The following is an 18,936-nucleotide window of genomic DNA, read 5'->3' on the forward strand; positions in this document are numbered from 1 at the left end:
AGATCTTTGTGTTTACTCATACTGTAGTAACTGTCAAACAACACTAAGGATTTTTTTCTCAATGAAGAATATGTTTTCAGCAACGCAGGAGATTAGTAAACATATTTCAGGTTACAACTGAAAAATATGCTTTGATTCAAGAATAGAAACTTGAATGTTTCCTGGTGTTCTTTGGACAGATGTAAAACAGGGGCATCAGTTCTTGTGTTTCTGAAAACTAGAGTAAGTTATAACTAATCCACAAGGCCAACATGTATTCAAAACAATACATTTGAAATGCAACACACAAACCTACCTCAATCATAACAATATTCAGTTGACAGAGAAAAGCAAGATGTAAAAACATCCAAAACAAATTTCAGGTTTAGTAATCACAAAGGTCAAATACATTTTTTAAGTATTTGTGGGTTTAGATACAAAGAAAAAAAAATCAGTAAAACACATTACTCCTCGGTGACAATGTAGTATATTAAATGCAGAAAATTTTAATGTAATTCTGAATGTCAAAATAAAGGAAAAAAAATGAGCTATTAACTGTGCATTTAAAAAGCAAGTTATGGGGAGAGAGAAAAGTGCCTGGAATAGAAGCCAGAAAAAGGAAAAAAACTAGCAGAGAAAAGCTACATACAGGATGTTTGTTTTATCTGTGACTGACCAAAATGCTGACCTGACCAGAGGGAGCAGGGAAGGAAATTAGCCAGTCCTCCCCCTTCTCTGTGTGCTCCACTGCAAGTCTCCCGTGCTACCAGCTGTCTCTGCTTTCCTGCTTTTCTCAGTAGCTCGATCCATTTAGGATATTGCCTTTCCACAGTCCCGGCTGCTGGGGAGCAGGCTCTGAGCAGAGCAGGCAGACCTTGGTTGGTGAAGGAATTCTCTGAGAAGACTTGTAAAGACAGAATATGCTGACGGGACAGGTCCATCTAGTTCTGATTAATTGGCAGGGCACTACTCCACTTGCCTAATGTTTTAAAGTGATACTAAGATGACTAAAAATCATTCCTATAGCAGAACTACTTCATGTAGACCAAACTGAGTTGTTGGGCTACTTTTCTTTCCCTCGAAATACTCATTTAGCTGTGGGGTTTTTCTGTATGTATTTGCTATTAACACCTTTCTTACTGACTCCAACATTCTGTTTTCTTAGTATCCAGCTTCAAACACACAAAGGATAGGTCTATCTGGATACTAAGAAGAAAAAAGCAGTTAACACCTTGGGAAAGGGCCACTTTATTACAAAATACCACGTCCCACACACCTGGCTTTTTCAGTACAGGAAATCCTTAGCATGACTTGGCAATAATCTTCTGGATAAGGCTCTAAGCCTGCAGAAATCAGTGCACTCAGCACTGGACCATGCTGAATTTGAAAGCAGAGGAGACCAAACCAAAGTTAAAGAATAACTGCCATTTTTGCACAGTAAATAGTCTTCTTGCCTAACTAATGTAAATAAAATTCCATAAAATAGTCTTCCATTTTGCAGGCAGATATCCTAAACAGATTTCCTAATTCTAAACAGATTTCCTAATTCTAATAATACTTAGATTTATTATGCTATTTCTCACTTTTCTATTTCCTCTTTAGTCTGTCACCCAAGGGCATCAATTACTTCTTGTTTTTTAGTATATACTGACTTGATTTGCATAGACATCTTGCATGACATATTTCTTATATTATTGTGCTTCTCTGTGTAAATAATTCTCTAAAATGGTTGCAGTGCTGAGTGAAAATAATATTTATATACATTATGCTCCTGATATATTTAGGACTGTAAGCTTGTTTCATAGAGCTATAGTATGATTCATAGGATAAACCCAAAGGAACAAAACTTGGATTCAAGAACACACTTTCAGTGTACCCAAGTAAAATTATACAAGGGCAGAAGAAGCAGTATACCAGAGTTCTATAATTTCCAGAAAAGATGTCCAAAATAAGTTAATACTTTCCAAGACTTTACATATGCTGATTGTTATCAATCTAAATGGCAGACATGATATTCTTTATTTGTGAATACTTTCCAGAAGCACCTACATTCTGTGGTGGCAAATTCCTGGCCCAGATGTCTGTATTGCCACAGCAGGCAAAGCCTTCAACCCAGCTCCAAGTGCTGCCATCCTGGAGCATCCCCTGCCTATGCTGCCACTCTGCTCCTATTCTGCAGGTGTGCTCAAAAGAGGACAAGACCCTTTCAGGGTAGCTTTTCCCCATCCCAGCAGAGCTCACTGGATATTGAAGATATAAAGAGCCACATGTTTGCATCAGAGAATGAACCTCAATTTTTAGAAAACCCCTTCAGGGACTGTGTTCTCTTGGCTCCTCACAATAGAAAAACTTTACCTTGTCTAAATGATTAAATAGTCCCTGAGGCAGAGAGATTAATGCACTGAAGCCTGTCTTTGCCTCATATGAGGAAAATTGAGGCTTACATCTAAATAGGTAAATAGTACTACCACTACTATCACAGATGGGACCTACAGAATGCCATGTAGCCCTCACTGTGGTTCACCTTGCAACTCTGGATGAGACAAAGTAAATGTGAAACAAGACATTGGAATGTGCTCTGTTCCCCTGGGCCATGAGGTGTCTGGAGTTCTGGGAGACAGCAGTGCTTTCCACAGAGAACATCCAACACAAGACTCTAATTCAAGACCCCAAGGCAGATCCACTGATGTGAGTGTCCCGAGAGCAGAGAGCAAAGAGGGAGAGGTACTTTTGCTTCCCACCCTCTCTCAGAATCGCATTTCAATGTAGCTTCAGTCAATTTTCACTCATCAGGACTCTAAAGTCTCTTTATGACTAAGCCTTGTTACTATAGAACTCAAAGCTCACACGTCCCACAGGCACTTTGGGGTCTGGCAGTAAGGTGATGCAGTGCTGACTGCTACAACACCCAAATATGCCAAAGAATCAGTTTCACAAACATATTTCATAAGGACTTTATAGAACCTCAGCAGATGGAGCTCCCTAACTCCTGTGCACACACCATAGCACCTACACAAATGAGAAGATCAGGGGCTTGCTGAGAAAATAGTTTATTAACAAGGACCACAGAACTGCACCCCCTGGCCTAGTATAACAAAATAATATCATAACTATATGTAAGTGTTCATTACCTTTTCTACATTATCGTGTAACTACCACCACACTTGGTTCACTGCTGATTGCAAAAATACTTCCTTCTCTGTTTTGAAAAGAGGTGTCTGCAGCCTGGGCAGTGGCACAGGGTATTCCTGTATCAGAACAAAGTCCTGCCCAGTCATACTGGCTAGACAGGATAAGGGGAAAGGGAAGCAATCCATCTTTGCGGGACTGTGTTGCATGGGCTTGCTATTTTCATCTGGCAGTTTGGTTTATGTGACTGCTGGTCTGTAACATCACTTGTGAAATGTCTCTTCCCCTGTTCTCAGCATTACCCCGTTAAGCAGGTGGAGAACTTACACCCAATCTTTATTCAAAGTCACGCTGGCTCCATAGAGATATTTTAAAACTGACTTAAAGTCAGGCAAAACCTTGAGGGGACGCCTTTAGTGCACTAGACACTCAATGTACCTAATTTATGATTGAATTACCTGATTTAAGTTTCAGTGGTACAGCCCTGAATATAAATGTGCTCAAAGCTAACAAATTAAACAGCAAAATACAGCAAAAAGTCTGAGCATTCTTGCAGTTCTTTGGAGAGGTGCCAAAGTTTAATAGCACAAACAGAATAAATAAACTCTATGAACAAATCAATTTTTCAAAGGTAACATCTGTTCTGCAGTGGCTCCTGGTGTGAATAGATTCATCTGTGCACACATACAAGTGGGCTAATGGGATTCAGTGTGCTCCAACACCCATCAGCATGCTTTGTCTTCATCAAAAACTCTAATGTGGATCGGACTCCAGGAGTTTTTCTGAAACAAGCCAAACAACAACTTATACCTATTTTGCAAACTGTTTCATATTAATCATTACATTAATCCCACAGAATCAAAACCTGAGAATATTTACCCAGAACTGTAAACAGATAAAGGAGTCTGAAAATCTGTCTGAGAGAAACTGTTTCCCCCTGGTTCCGATTTTTGAATCTCATGCATTTGATAGATTCCCAAGTCTTCCTAAACACCAAAATTGGGCTGTGCTAGAAGTCATATCACTGCTTTGGTTTATGCTGTGCTTCTCCAATTTAAACGAAATTTTCCATAGAGTATGTGACACAACCTAGTTATATCAAATATAAAACAGAAGGTGCATGAAACAAGCTGCAAAAAGGATCTTTTTTGTTTTATGAGTTTTCTGAAGGAGTAGAAATCAATGCTTTAGCTGGGTAGAAATTAGACAATATTATGCTATGTATAAACACTGTTTAATTCTTAAAACTATTAAAATTAATCATGCCTCTGCACAGCTCCATCATGAAGATTATAAGGAAAATTGTGGGTTTAGAGTGTTGAGTTTTTCCTCGATACTTCAAAATTGCATGTTGATTTAGTTTCTTTTCTAAAACTTTATTTCACACTCCAACTTTATAAACACCCTTTAATGCTTTCTTTTGTTTTTTTCCCCAGCACAATTGTCATCAAATTTTTCTCACAATGTAAAGTGATAGTGTCCTTGTAAACACAACCTTTGCTAGCAAATTATTAATTACTAATATGAGTTGTTAGCTTGAGGACAGATATCTGGATATTGTTATTCTAACATCTCCTGGGAGCTGTGCAGTAGAGGGGAAGGAAGCAGTATCCTGCAAAACCTAGAAAAAGAGGCAAGGTAGACTTGGTCAGAATCTTCCTTCTTGTGTGATAGGGCAGCTTCACCCTCCAGCAGCTGCTGCACCAACAGCATTGCTGCAGTGCAAAAGGAAAGCTGAAGAACTTGTCTGGCCCCTGCTCTCAGCTAACACCTCCTTCCTGCCACTGCATCCCTCACAGGTGAAATGCACAGGTTTGACCCAAGGCTTAGCAGAGGCTGTACCCACTGCAGCTGTCACAGAACAGGGCATGCAGAGGGCAAGGAGGGAGGGAACAACACCATGGTGAGAAAACACCTAAGCTCTGACACCACACTATTAAGGAATTTTCAATTTCAGCCCCAATTACACTCAGATAAGCAGCTGTGATTGACAGCAACATTAATTCAACCGTAGCCAGCTTCAGGATCAGATAATATTCAGCTGCAGAAAAAAAATTGGCACATCAATGCCCAAAAGTCAAAGAGAAACTCATTTTGAGGAAATCACTCCTGCACTGGGTAAAAGGGTACTGAAAGAAAACAGAATGAAAACAAATAAACAAAAAACCCCAAATTGTTAATTATTTCTTAGGGTTTGGGTTTTTACTTTTTCTAGTTTTAATTTTGATCTTTAATGGTGAGTAGGCATCATTTTAATTGTAAATCTCTTTTTGTACTTAACGTTTGGGGTGAGGTGTGACAGTGAATGTGTGTATAAACACCGCGATAGAAAACTCCAGCACAATATTAATGAAAAATTATCAGCTTATTTTGTTATTACTTCTATACTCTCTGTTCTCAGAACAATCAGTAATAAACTATAGGCTCTGCTGTGCTCAACACTGCACAGAAACCAAAGTTTCCCCACACCCTACAGGACAGCAACCTGCAAGATATAATACAGAGGTACAGATAATTTCTTTCTATACCTCTCTCTATCACATGGTATATTTTTATATAATATTATAATACTTTAAGGAACTTAAACTAGTTAAAGCTTTTCTGAAGTATTTGTCTAAGAAAACTCAGTGGAAGTGAGAGGAACAACACAAAGAACATGCTGTCTGGAAAATGTAATAGGTAGATAACATGTGCTAAAATGGTGACAAACAGAGGTAGAAGGACAATTCTTAATCCTGAGTAACAGAGGAATGATGGGGTGGGAGTTATCTGTGAAAACTATGTCAAGCAGAAAACCAAGGGAAAAAGACAAGAAAGACTGAAAAGGAAGAAGAAACAAAAAGGGAGGACATCCTGTGTACATGAACTCCCTGGGATTAAGAATCACAAATCATCACCAAGTCTCAAATCTAGGGCATGTCAACAACTCCTTAGCAGGATCTCACTCTTAATAACAGCAGCACACCTAAAGACTTTGCTTTTTTTCTAAAGCTGCAGTGTTTCCGCTCCAAAAATTAGGAAACATCTGTACTATTTTCATTTGGCATGCAGTGCACACTATGGTACAAACCAGTTTTTCCACAAAAGCGTATATTTTCCTTCAAAACTGTTTTGCTCAGGTTTGAGTGATCAGTGCACATGCTACTAGTTTTTCTATCCACCTGCCCATTGAGGGCTTTGCTCGGCTCTCCATCCAAACATCAGGAGTGAGTACAATATAACAAGCTGATAAGCTTCCTCTCCTAACCCCTTCATCTAGCTTGCTTGACAGAGGGTCAGAATCTTCCAGTTGCAAAATTTATCCAATTATGCTGTTCCTTGTCCCTTTCATCACCTCCCAATTCCTCCAAGTTCACACTACTTTTAATGGTATAAACACAAATGCACATGTACAATAGTTTATCTTGGCATCTAAAAGACAAAGATCATTAGGACAGGTTTAGAACTGGAGGAGGGAAGAAAGTGAATCACAAGTGTATTCCAAAACATCTGTTAGTTACCAAAAAAACATTCAAAATGGAAATGTTTATATGAGTTCAAATAGCTTTTAGCTATTTGAACTCATATAAAGCATTACACTGCCAATAAGCAAATCAAACTAATATTAGTATTGGTACTGTGTATTTGAATTTTCTGCCCTTTGCTAGGCTGCCCCATAATGTTATCACACACGCACACAGAGGGATCAACCATGCCTTAACTGAAAGTCAAACCCTGCAGGTACAGACCATGCAATATTGAGTAAACCAGAATGACTTGATACAGCAGAGGCACAGATTCTGCCTGGGAGCTGGGACCTGCCAGTCTCAATTCCTCAAGGAAACTGCAGAGTATTTTCTGTACATTGCTGAAGCGAGGAACAGAACATGAAGTGGATGTAGCTCAGCAGGTTATGGCCAAAGATTGAATGAGTTCTCTCAGGTTCCTCAGTGACAGAACTGAGATGCAGGCAAATAAAAGAGCCTGACACACAGAATCTCACAACGATGATAGGTCTGTTCTAAGCTCCATCTCATCTTTATACAAGCACAGAAGCCTGATTTAACCATTCAGACAATGTTACTGCAGCCACAAAAGATAATCTGCTGTCATCTTTTCTTTCAGGTTAAAAAGTCTTCTGCTTGCCTCTCAATATGATGTTTTAAGAGTTTCTTTGTCAAAACTGTGAGGTCAAAAGAGTGCTCTGCTATTAAACCTTTCTGCATCTTAAATTCCTTCCACTTCATGTGTCACAGGCTCCTTTCAGTTTGCTCACCTGAGAAGGTTCACAGGACAATGCCTCAGTGCCCCAGAGTGACAGGAGAGGAAACATGCACATCTCAGGCACTTCTCATATGTCAGAGTGCTTTACTGTAAGTGACAATCAGTGTAATACTGAGAAAAACAACTAGAAGTAAGAAAATCAAGGAGGGAATGATACAGAGAAGGCATAACATTTTATAGGAACTGATATTCACAAACACAGCAAAGGACAGCCATGCAACACCACAAGATTCAAAGCTCTCTGTTGCCAAGACTTGGGCCTGAGGCACACCTCTTATGCTCTCTCTTCCCTTTCTAAATGCCCTTTCTAAGATGACCCAAGCAAGCTAAACAGGAAATTAATTTCTTATCTGTCTTCAAATGCATACTATTCCCTTTTGTCTCTCTCAAATAATAATGTCCCATGCGGCAGCATACCTTATGTGCCTTACTTAAAACTGCATATATAGATTTCATTTGCTACTTCAACCTTGTCCAGCCAAACAGTTCTTATCGAAGACAGATACTGGTCTAATCTGACACAATTGGCTTTTGTTAAAAACACATTGCATTTTATCCAATTTTCCATGTAACTCCACGTCCTTGAACTACCCTTTCCCTTCAAAAGTGGTTCAAAGACTTTGCTTAGTACTGAGGTCAGACATACATAGCCATCATCAATCCAAAATATTTACAAATCTCTGTCCTTGACTACTATCCTAAGTCAGACAAAGCTGTATTAAATGTGATGGTCAAATTTTTTTCAATTGAATGAAAAAACCATTGGAAAAATTTTGACTTTCATTGAACTGTTTGGCATCTAAACCCAGAATTATTTCCTACTGAGAAATCAAAGATATTTCTATTATAAATTATAATTTAATGTATTACAGAAATTTAGTTCAAATCCCTCACTGATCAGCTTACCTGAGAGTGGACCAAGAACTACTGTGAAAGAATCTAGAACCAAAAAAAAGTGACTAGAGTGAAATCTGAGTGGCAAACAGTTTTGATATCCACTCTGGATTAGGAGTTAGCACAGGACTTGTCAAAGATGGGAAAGAAAAACAGTGATGTCAATAAATGTGTTTCTTAACCAAATCATGTTCATAGAACAGCTACACCTGCTCATGCACAATATTGCTGGCTTTTGTATTATGGGCAGCTCATGACTGAAACCCTAACAAGTGACCTCTCCCTCTGAAATAAAGCACAGAATGAGAAAACCTCATGCTCATTCGTGCTGTACTGTACTTTTCCCTGCCTCTCTCACAGTCTGTATTTGTGCCAGGGGCAGCACCAGTGTGTGTGTGTGTGTGCGTGCAGTGTACTGGCAATCAACACAAGGGACTGATGCCAACCACACAAGTCACTTGTCACACTTGCAAAAATCTGTCTTGTTCCCACTCACGCCCTGCCCCATGTTTCTCCAGCTTTGCCCACCTCCCTGTCCCCACTCAGTGTGCCAGCATTCACAGGCTCACAGGAAAGCCTCAGGCCCTCTCAAGACAATCGTCCTGCTCCAGACTGGTGCAGGGACAGGACCCATCCTGGCTGGAGATCTGGCATTGCTTTTCCTATTTCTGATTTATATTTGATAAGCTGCTTGCTGATCAAAAGGCAGTTTGATCTCTTAATATGTATCCTCTGTTCTGTTATTTTAATCTGGCACTGTTCATAAACAAAGTATTCTGGTTTATCTATTCAGAACTTTAAACTAATATTAGAATAAATATCTCGAATTTCTTTCCATGTTCACTAACCTATTTTATTCTTAGATATGTGCCATAATTAATTATCCTCATATGTTCTTTGCACTAGAATTTGCATACCTCTTAGGGAACATTATTTTGTGAGGGCTTTCTAGCAGGTCTTTCTCTGTATTAAAATATCCTGAGCAATGTGTCTTCACATCAACACTGAGCCCTCCCCTTCTTAATGTGCTTTCTTCACAAACCTATTAGAGGGTTCCAACTTCGTCCAGCTGGCTAATTGTGCCTATAACATGGGTTACACATGGGAAAAAGCTGCTGGAGAATCTGAGTGCAGTCCTTGGACCAATCTTCTCACAGGAGTAGAGATTTTCAGAGGATGTATGAAACTAAACAGACTTTGTATTAGCAGGACTTCACAAAGGTTGTTCTGCTCAAAGCAGCTCAGCACAGGGAGATGTAAGGACTGCTTATTTTAAGCCAGTCCCAGCACTTCTTACTCATTACCAATCTGGCCAGAGGTACAGCATCCTACTGAGTGAAATACACTTCTGCAAAATGCCATACCATGTCCTGATCTTGCCACACAGCTTTTGAATCTACTTCCACATCTGGAATGAGCATGGTTTCCCACAATCACACAAAAAGCAATGCTATATTTCCATAACTGCACTGTATGTTATGCAGGTGCTGTCAGCTTGCTCAAGGGCTTCACCCAGCACAGCTCATGTTGGGATCCTGCTTTTACATTCCATAGGGACACACACAGCCCTGATTACAGGTTCTGTTTGAACACTCATACTGGGCCAAGAGAGTAGCACTCCAGTCTATCCTCACTACTGTACCAAACAGCCATCAAAAAGCTTTTCCAGAATTTTAGAATTTTCATTTTCCTTGGAGCTACTGTTCCCTTCTGACATGACACCAATCTTGTGTTTTATTCTTTGTACCATTCAAAGAAAGAGAGATTCTATTATATTTATACAGATTTTCTTTTCTAAAATATATCGCAAACAATCACTTTTGTTTTTATTTTTTTTACAGTCTTTACAAAAACTAGCAAGCATCAGCATAAAAAAGACATTGTTCCTCCAAGCCTTCTTCTATGTTTGTTTCTTGTCCTTCTACTAAATTCTGCAAGAAAAGTTCTTTACAGGATTTTTCTCATAAGGGATTGTATTTTCCTTTCAAGTTGTACCTTTAAAACTCTGAGAGCATTCTTTGACTCGTGGCAGTACAGAAGCAGGAGATTTCTCAAAAACCCTCTCCACAGAACTGTGAACTATTTTAACTATTATTGTGCTGCTATATCTCATGTATTTGATTAAATATCTCATTTGACTTCCGGAAAAAATGCCAAATAATTATTTTTCTGTTGGACCATCATTTTGGTGCATTGGCTTTAGCTCTCCATCACCAGAGGCTCATAGCAAGACTATTACTCCAGTTGTTACTCACAAAGTTCTAGCAGCCATTTCCTTGCCTTGCTTTCACTGCAGTATTTTGGTTTGAGCAGAATGCTGCCCATGGGTTTGGAAACTCTTGCTCATGTTATTCTCTTGTTACCCTCTATTTCCACCATCCTCCTGGTCCCAGGGTTCTCCTTTTACAGGGTAGAGACATTACAACCGCTGCTATCCTCAGGAGCTGTCTTGATGCAGATTCATTTTACCTGACATAATTTATTGATGGAAGGTTTCTGAAAGCTTTCACTTTATTTGAATCAGACTTTCTCTGTTCTCCTCTGTGATATTGAAGCAATTTACCTGATCAAAAACAATTTGTACTTATACTTCACTGCATTTAATTTTTAAGGTTTATTCTCCCTGCATCCTGCAAATGATTAGATTTGTGGTGCCACTGGTATTAAACTGTCATTAGCAAGGGGTGTAACTGCTGCCAGTCCACATTCTTCACACATCTGCTTTCTGGAATACTTCTCTGCCAGATGGTGATGCCAAGGACAATCTCATGAAACAATCTTCCACACACCGAGTGCAGAAACCCCTGCTAACTTGTCTCTGCTTCTAAATCAGCTCCCTCTGCCAGCACCAGGGTTCAATTGGTTTATACAAAAGCTGCACTTCAAGTGAAGAGCCTCAAAGTGATCTCACCTGAGGCAGCTGGCACCAGAGACTTTCTAGGGCTTTAAGGGCCTGTGCACAGCCAGGTTACAACAGAGGTCATCCTTTCTAATGCAATAATTTATCTTACTCATGCCAATGGTATCTCCAATTCTGTAATCATGTTAAATGTACCATAAGCAGAAGTTGCTCTTCTGCAGGAAAATAAACCCTATTGCCAAGCTACAAGGAGAGCAGTTTTGGAATGTCCTGAGAAATTTCTATGCCTTAAAACATGCCAGGAAATCCTTTTTAGTTTTCCAAGGTCAAATTTCTTTTTATGAATCCCATGCTCACTCAGGTTCTCACTAGCTAAATGTTTTTGAAGTTTTTGCTGAGTTTGCTGCCATACTTATTACACATAAATTTATATACTTTTAATGTTTTTCCTCTAGATGTATTTAATGTAGTGTTTTCTAATTATGAAAATGGATGCCTTTTATACACTCCTAGTTTCCTTGGTATGGAGGACATTTTGTTTGATTTCTTATATTTTGCCTTAGGAATTCTATATTCTCATGTTCTGAAGAGAGATTCATTTCACCAAGTTTTACATACTTAATTATTAGGCATCTACATCTAATTGAATTGTTTAGATGGTTTTACAGTCAAGAAAGGGAAATAAACTCATCCTAATCTCAATTCACTCCAATTATGACTGACTCCTTCAGTGCTGAAGTTAACAGTATTGGATTTGGCCATTTCTCTTTGCTGATGAAAAACTAATACTGGCAGGTTACATGTCTGCCTGATATCCTGCTGAAAGGTGTCTGTAAACAGGGGATACCAATGATGCCAACTCAACATCACACACATTTTTCAGAAAAGTCCTCTGCATGTCCTGAACACCAGTGTGATTAGTGCAGCAGTCTTACCTATTCACTGCCTGCAGCTGACTCTCATGCATCTCTGATGGTGCTGTTTAGTTGGTTGTAAGTTTTTTTGGTATTGTTCATTTGTTTGGGGTTTTGATTTTGGGGTTTTGATTTTGGTGGTGGAGGCGGTGGTGCTTGTTTTGTTTGGGGCTAGTTGGGAGGCGATTTTGAGGGGCAGTTGCTGGTTTTTTGTCAGATGAAGAGTCAATTTCCTCTTACTATACAACTGATGGCAGGGAAAGTTTTCTTTCTATTCTTTATCTGCCTCGCATAGCCTGCATTTTCCAAATTTCTCTCTAATGTTAATTTGTCTCTTCATATATTCTTTTTTAATCTTATATGAGTATACTTCCATCCCTTGCACGCTCTATCCTCCCATTTTCAAGAGTAGCTGCATTACCACTCATCAGTTATATAAGCAGGTTTCCATTTAGGGCTCCGATTTTTTGCTTACGAGGAGGCGTTATATTCAGGATATAATAGACTTCAAATAACTTGAGTAAGATGTCTTGGTTTTCTGCTCTGCCTCAGGGAGATATCAACTAAGACTGTGGTCTGCAAATACCCCAGACATTTTACTCAGCACACATAAGAGAACAAGCTACTTCTCAGTCTGCAGCTACTTATATATAAAAAGATGTGACTAAGATCAGTTCCACTAACTTCCTCTGTTTTGCCCACATCTCTGCAGTGCTTCCAGTTTCAAAGCTGAAAGCAGCAAATTTTTAGACCTATTCTGCAAAAAAGCCAGAGTTAATTCTTAGGGTCTGACATTACATCTGAATCTGGAATTTAAATCAGACTTTCCCATAAACACACATTGAACCAGATCTTATTAATACTAATTTTCATTACTCTCCCTTCTTTCAGACATGAGAAAGACAATGACAGAAAGAACAAATCTTTAAATAAAAGAGACCTAATGATTTGATTTGCAGAGATACAGTATTATTTATTTTATCCTTAATTGTTTAGTATTTTAAGTTATAACAGTGGCAGACCTTTAATTTTTTTTAAACCACTCATTGAAAAGATTTTAAAAGGTCACAAAGAACTAGAACATAATTTGCTAGTAACAGCTATAAGTTAAAATTAAAATATAATTTTGCTGGATTTAGTGATTCCTCCTCAGCTTTTTCCACAGTGCAGATTAATTTATCTATGGTTAAATCACCATAGATCTCATGCGTTTCTCAAACACACATCTGTTATTCTACCAATTACATCTAACATAACCATTACCCAATTTTTCAACCAGTCTACAGTGATAACTCCCCATCCTCTATAAATTCCATGGTACACAAGAGCATGGAGTGCATCCCCTTCTGCAAGGGCCAGAAGAACAGCTCCCTCCAAAACCCCTCTCCTCCTCTGGGGTGTTTTAATCTGCTGTACATGCACTGCAGAGCTGGGATGCCTCCGTGCCCTCCCAGCTCAGTCATGCACACCAGCTGTGCTCTACAGCACCCCAACAATCTCAGTCAGCTGTGAGCAGGAGTCAGCCACGTGCACAGCTCAGCCAGAGAAAAGTTTCATGGTTTGCCTGCTCCCAGTTAAACACTATCAAAATGGAAACGTTTGCCTTTAGGCTAACACATAATTTATACCAAATCATCCTTTAAAAAATAAAAAACACACACAAACTAAACTCTAACAAAGAGCAAAATGTGAGGTCTCCTTATTACAAAAAACAGATTGAAAAACTAGAAATTACATCTTTACTTTCACGCCTTTCTTGATTATATTTCTTCATAAACACAACAAAAACTAATATTAAAAACTTGTAAGTAATCTACAAGTTGAGACTCCAAAATATTCACAAAAAGGACACTAAAACAAAAAGCTGCAAAGCTCAAATAAATCTTAAAAACATTGCACAAAGGATGAATTTGGGGAGTGGTGACATTAACTTCTAGAGATTCATGCCTGCAGCAGAAATATAGCACCTAGCAGCAGAATATCAAATAACATATGCAACAATTGTGCACTTATAGCAGTCTGGTATAAGAAAACATCCTCTGAAAAGGACACATCTTTGTGAAGCAGGAGCTACACAGGAGGAAGATTTCAATAATAGATATTTGTTTCAGACAATGTTTAAAAAAAAAAAAACAAACTCAGTTCACGGTTCCATGGTTTGATTCCTGATAAATCTTCATGAGATTATTTTTAAATACATTGCACTTAGAGCAAAGAGGACATCAGATCAGTCAAACTCAGAATAAATAGAAACTGAACCAGGACCGAGGAAACAGATTTAGATATTGAGCCTGGTGTCAGTGAGACAGAAAGGGAGAAGAACTGTGCCTGGAAATTCTGAAACTGCCTGGGCAGTTTCAAACAGCAATGAAACAAACGAGGGTAAACATTTCTGGGTATGTGAAGTGAGAGTAGAAGCTGGGAGATCAATGGGAAAATGGGTATTTGATTATAAAAGCAGGGTATGGTAACATTCCTGCATTACATGTGGATTAAAATCTTCTGCACGTGCCTATTCTGGCATCCGTAATCCAGTTTCACAACTCAGAAGTCACCAGCTCCAATATTAATAACATTGTGTAAGACAGGCAGCTGTGTGGCACAGCCATGCAGGTGGGCTGTGTGCCCAGGGAGGGTCAGAGTGCAAAGCAGCTCTGCCCTGCTGTCTTCTCCCCATCCCTGAATGGGGCAGGCACAAATTTGGTCTGACTGTAATTTCCCAGTTATGCCAAGAGGTTTGCACTTTGATTTTCCAAATTTTTAAAGCAGCCTTAGTGCAACATCTACCTTTTTCTATTACACTATTTAAATTACATCTCCCTGGAGATGCAACCAGAGCAGCTGGAGTGTGATAAGGCTTCTTGCCAGCCTTAAAATGCTGTAGGATCCACATCTGATAAGCTTTTGAAATGCCAGCACTGCACACGGATTTTTCTTCCTCTTTTATGCTGCCCTAAACGATGTGATTATGTCTGTAATACTATAAAGCAACTGTGTCAACTATAAAGAGGAAACATTTATGGCATAGGTTATTAAAACAATGAAAAATAGGCCAGTGCAATTTAAGTTCCTTGAGCGGGCTGAATAATAACTAGTTAAAAAAGGAACAAAGATAAATAATTTATTACAGAATCAACACAACAAGCAGAAGAAAATTGCATTCACTTTAAACTGCATCTCAAGAGGCTTCAGAGCAAAGCACGGACAGCACACAATGAATGTGTCAGAGCAAATGCAAAATGAAGGGGATTTAGAGAACCTGTTGCAAAATGGAGTAATCACTCAACTTCAGCATACCCACATACAGAAATGCCAGCCAGTCAAACACACCAGACAAAAGTTTATGCTAAAAGTAGCAGTGGCTCAAGGGGCTGAAGATTTCTGTGGTGGCTGGGTAGATTGTCTGCTTACCACACAGCCCCCTCCTGCTTGGTGTGGTGAAGGCTCTGTGCTAACATGGGCAAAAACAGGACTCTTTTACAGAGTGGGATAAATGCTCATTAGGAAATTATAAGGCTGCTTACAAGTAAGGCCTAGCTCAGACATCAGTGGATTAAGAAAGGTAGAGTAATACTCATCTTCAATTACTTATTCTGGAAAAGAATAAAAGAACAGACAGACAGAACTCAGCACAATCAAGTGCTACTTCCCTTACAAGCCTGTACTTTTTACTCTCAGTCTGACAACTCAGTTCAAACAATTCAAGTTGTTTGTAATAACAAAGCAAATATTTCCAAAGATTAAAAACCTAGAATGAGGCTTGTATTTCCATTTTTGGCCTTTTAATTAGGCTTTTCTGAAGTGCTGAAAACAGAGCAACTCTAATTAATGGCTTTCATACTTTGCTTTTTAATAATAGCTCTTAACAGCCTGGCAGTTCAGATAAAATAGAGAATGGATCAGAAAAGATTGTTTGGCTTGATTTTACCCTAAAAGAAGTGAGACAAATCTAAAATTTCCCTACACAGTTAGATCTCATGAGATTCTCACCTTGATCATGGTTCTGATAAGAATTTATATTATGATCTCACCATCTTTTCTGAAGTAGACTCAATTTTTCACACAAACTCGGTATATGACCTTGGGTGAAAAAATCACCCAATCTTCTGACCTAACTTCTAAAAATAAATAGAAAGCAGTTTAACTTTTAAAAATAAATATAAAATGTGCACATAAAAACACCACTATAGAACAATTTCCATGTCTGCAGCATATAGGACACAGCAAATTATTTAGCCTTTCAATTTTTAACTGAGATCAGAAGCATAATTTACATCTCTTCAGGATAAAGAATTCATGTTTTGTGTGTAAAGCAGTGAGACCATAAACAGTCAACAATGAAAGAAAAGGAGGCACTGGTGTGGGTAGGTCCAAGGCTCAGTGTTCCTTCCTTAGTATTTCTACAATATTGCTGCAGAACCTGAATCACTACGGTTACATTTGTTCCTTTCCTGTTTAAGGAGGCAGGGAGAAAGATTGGGGAAGATGGCACAAGCAAGGAAGCAAGAGAAGAAGCAGGGGAGAGAAAGCGGAACGACAAATCAATAAAGTAAATTTCCCCTAGCAGCAAAAATAGCTGACAGACCTGCTTCCCAAAGAACACTGAAAATTACTTTGTGAGTAAAAGTGGCAGAGAAGATAAGGCAACTTGAAGGATTCACGGGAGAGCTGCTATTGACAGACACGCAGATGATGTAATTGCTCAAGATGAGCAGGTTTTTCTTTTATCTCAATAAAGCACTTCTGGATAAAAAGATTAGAAAGGCAGGTATGAGACAATAGCATAAAGCCTGTTCCTAACTTGCATAATTTTATGTAGAGAAGAGTTGATGTATGATGTGGAAAAGAAATGCATTGAATGTTGTAGATAAAGTATTACAGAGAACAACTTACTTACACTCCCAGTGATAAAGGAATTTAGTATTTGATGAAATATGCTGTATGTTGAAGACATATATTGATTTTACAAAAGGCTAAAGACATGTGTTTAAGAAAACATTTGCTACTGTTCTTATATAAATTAGCTGATAGAATGGTATCTTAAATTGTCTGTTTACTCTTCTGGGTCTTGCTCCAAGTGTGATTTCTTATGCAATTTGATCAGGAGACAATCAAATACACTTCCTGTGTTTCATCTCCTGTTGCATTATGTATGCCAAGACATTCCCTTCAGCCATTCTCATACCCTTTCAAGACAGGTTTCGAGCGTCAAATGGTTTTGGTTTGTGGGGAGTTTTCAGGTTGTTTTTTCCCTGTTACTGAAAAATGTTCAACAAAACTGATGACAGGTGAATGCATGCAGCAATGGGGGAGGTGGGCAGGGATAGAGACAGTATTTTATATATTTCCATTTAGATATATTATTTTCTTGTGCTTTAAAATTAAATTTCTTAGTGTAATAGAGCAGCGTGTTGCCACCAGTATGTCTATTGCAATGTCCTTTAACAAAGCTGACAGATATCTAAAGCCTCTCCTGACCCACACTGGGCCACCTCTCACATCAACATTGCCTGAATGGTGTGACCCTGTTGCCAGGCTTCTGACCAGCCCCAGGGCATATGGGGTAAGTACCCAGCTTGGTTCATTGCCTTCAAGGTGTTAGTCAAAACCTGCCACTTAAGATTGAACACTTCAGTACAGTCTCTTTATCAAAATATTTTACTTTTAAGAATTATACCATTTCTTCAGTTGTGAAGAAGACAACAAGGTACATTTTCATGGATGGTCGCTAAATACTATGAGCTTCAAATGTGAGTGATATATTCTAAAGAATTCATCCAGATGCTGAAAGTATTGGCTACTCATCAGCAATATTTAAGCACTGAAATTATCTAAAACATCTGAAGGGTAGGTTATGTTTCTCAACACTGCTTGAGAGCAGAACATGGTAAGCAACTATTGACTTTAATCAACAAGATGGTAAATGAACACCTGAGAAAATAAGCAAGTAACGAAACAAAATGAAAGTGAAATTGCATCAGAGTTCTTGTTCATTTAAGCTTTAACAAAAATCTCCCTCATGAGTCTGTCTTCCACAGATCTTTTTCTTTGTTTGAATACAGGACCAAGTGAAGGATGGGGACACAGTTTATATCATCAATAATGATGAATTGACCGAAAACTATGAATCGTCTGCTCACGTACCAGTGCCAGCACAGGACAGCACAGCCTCCGCCCAGGCTACAGGCAAGGAAGATATTCAGGAAGGAGACCTAGGATTAGGAGGATACAAACTCCAGCTTCAACACAGTGGTCAACCCCAGAAGAATTCATTGGCATGAACATGGTTCATCACAAGAAAGAGGAGGAAAACAAGGAAACAAAAGATCCTGTTATGTAAACAAGAGGTCAAAAAAAAAAAAGTACTAAGCATAAAAATCGAAGAAATTTTAGATTTCAGCAAATAAATGCCTGCTCCTCCCAGGAAAGGAGTTTGCTATCATACCCGTATATGTACAAGCATATGCAGGTGTTATGACTGCAGCAGTTTTTAGGGCAGTACCAGCCCACTGTAAATCCATTACAGTAATGCCATATGCGGGTGTTATGACTGCAGCAGTTTTTAGGATAAAGGCCTAGGGCAGTACCAGCCCACTGTAAATCCATTACAGTAATGTTTTGTCTTGGCACCTGGCTGTACTGTGCCACTCACATGTACACAGGCCTTTGAATATTACTTAGAGTCTTCACTAAGTTAAAATGGAGAGAAATCACTTCCTAACACTCATGCTCACGTGATGACAGCTCTTTTCTACAGCTGGTCCTGACAAGATCCACACATAACTACTCGGTAGCTATTACATTTATAAGAAAAGCAGCAGGAGATTCCTTGTCCAAGGAGTGGGTGATCTAAAAATGCTTAAAACATGCTTTGCAGCACCTCAGTCTTGATAGACA

The 18,936-nt window shown here is 38.8% G+C and overlaps 1 protein-coding gene across 1 annotated transcript in view; it reads left to right on the plus strand.

Annotated features, from left to right (window-relative positions):
• The window catches only part of SLC9A9 (solute carrier family 9 member A9), a 173,895-nt gene extending 155,353 nt beyond the window's left edge, over positions 1-18,542 (plus strand). The window contains exons 15-16 of the mRNA XM_041414482.1: positions 17,497-17,602; positions 18,102-18,542. Of these exons, the coding sequence (XP_041270416.1) occupies positions 17,497-17,602; positions 18,102-18,320 (325 nt within the window). The 3' untranslated portion in view covers positions 18,321-18,542. The remainder of the gene's footprint in view (positions 1-17,496; positions 17,603-18,101) is intronic.
• The last annotated feature ends 394 nt before the right edge of the window (positions 18,543-18,936 follow it).

Source organism: Onychostruthus taczanowskii, unplaced genomic scaffold (assembly GCF_017590055.1).
Source record: "Onychostruthus taczanowskii isolate IOZ18803 unplaced genomic scaffold, ASM1759005v1 scaffold45, whole genome shotgun sequence".
In the NCBI taxonomy this organism is placed as follows: Eukaryota; Metazoa; Chordata; class Aves; order Passeriformes; family Passeridae; genus Onychostruthus; species Onychostruthus taczanowskii.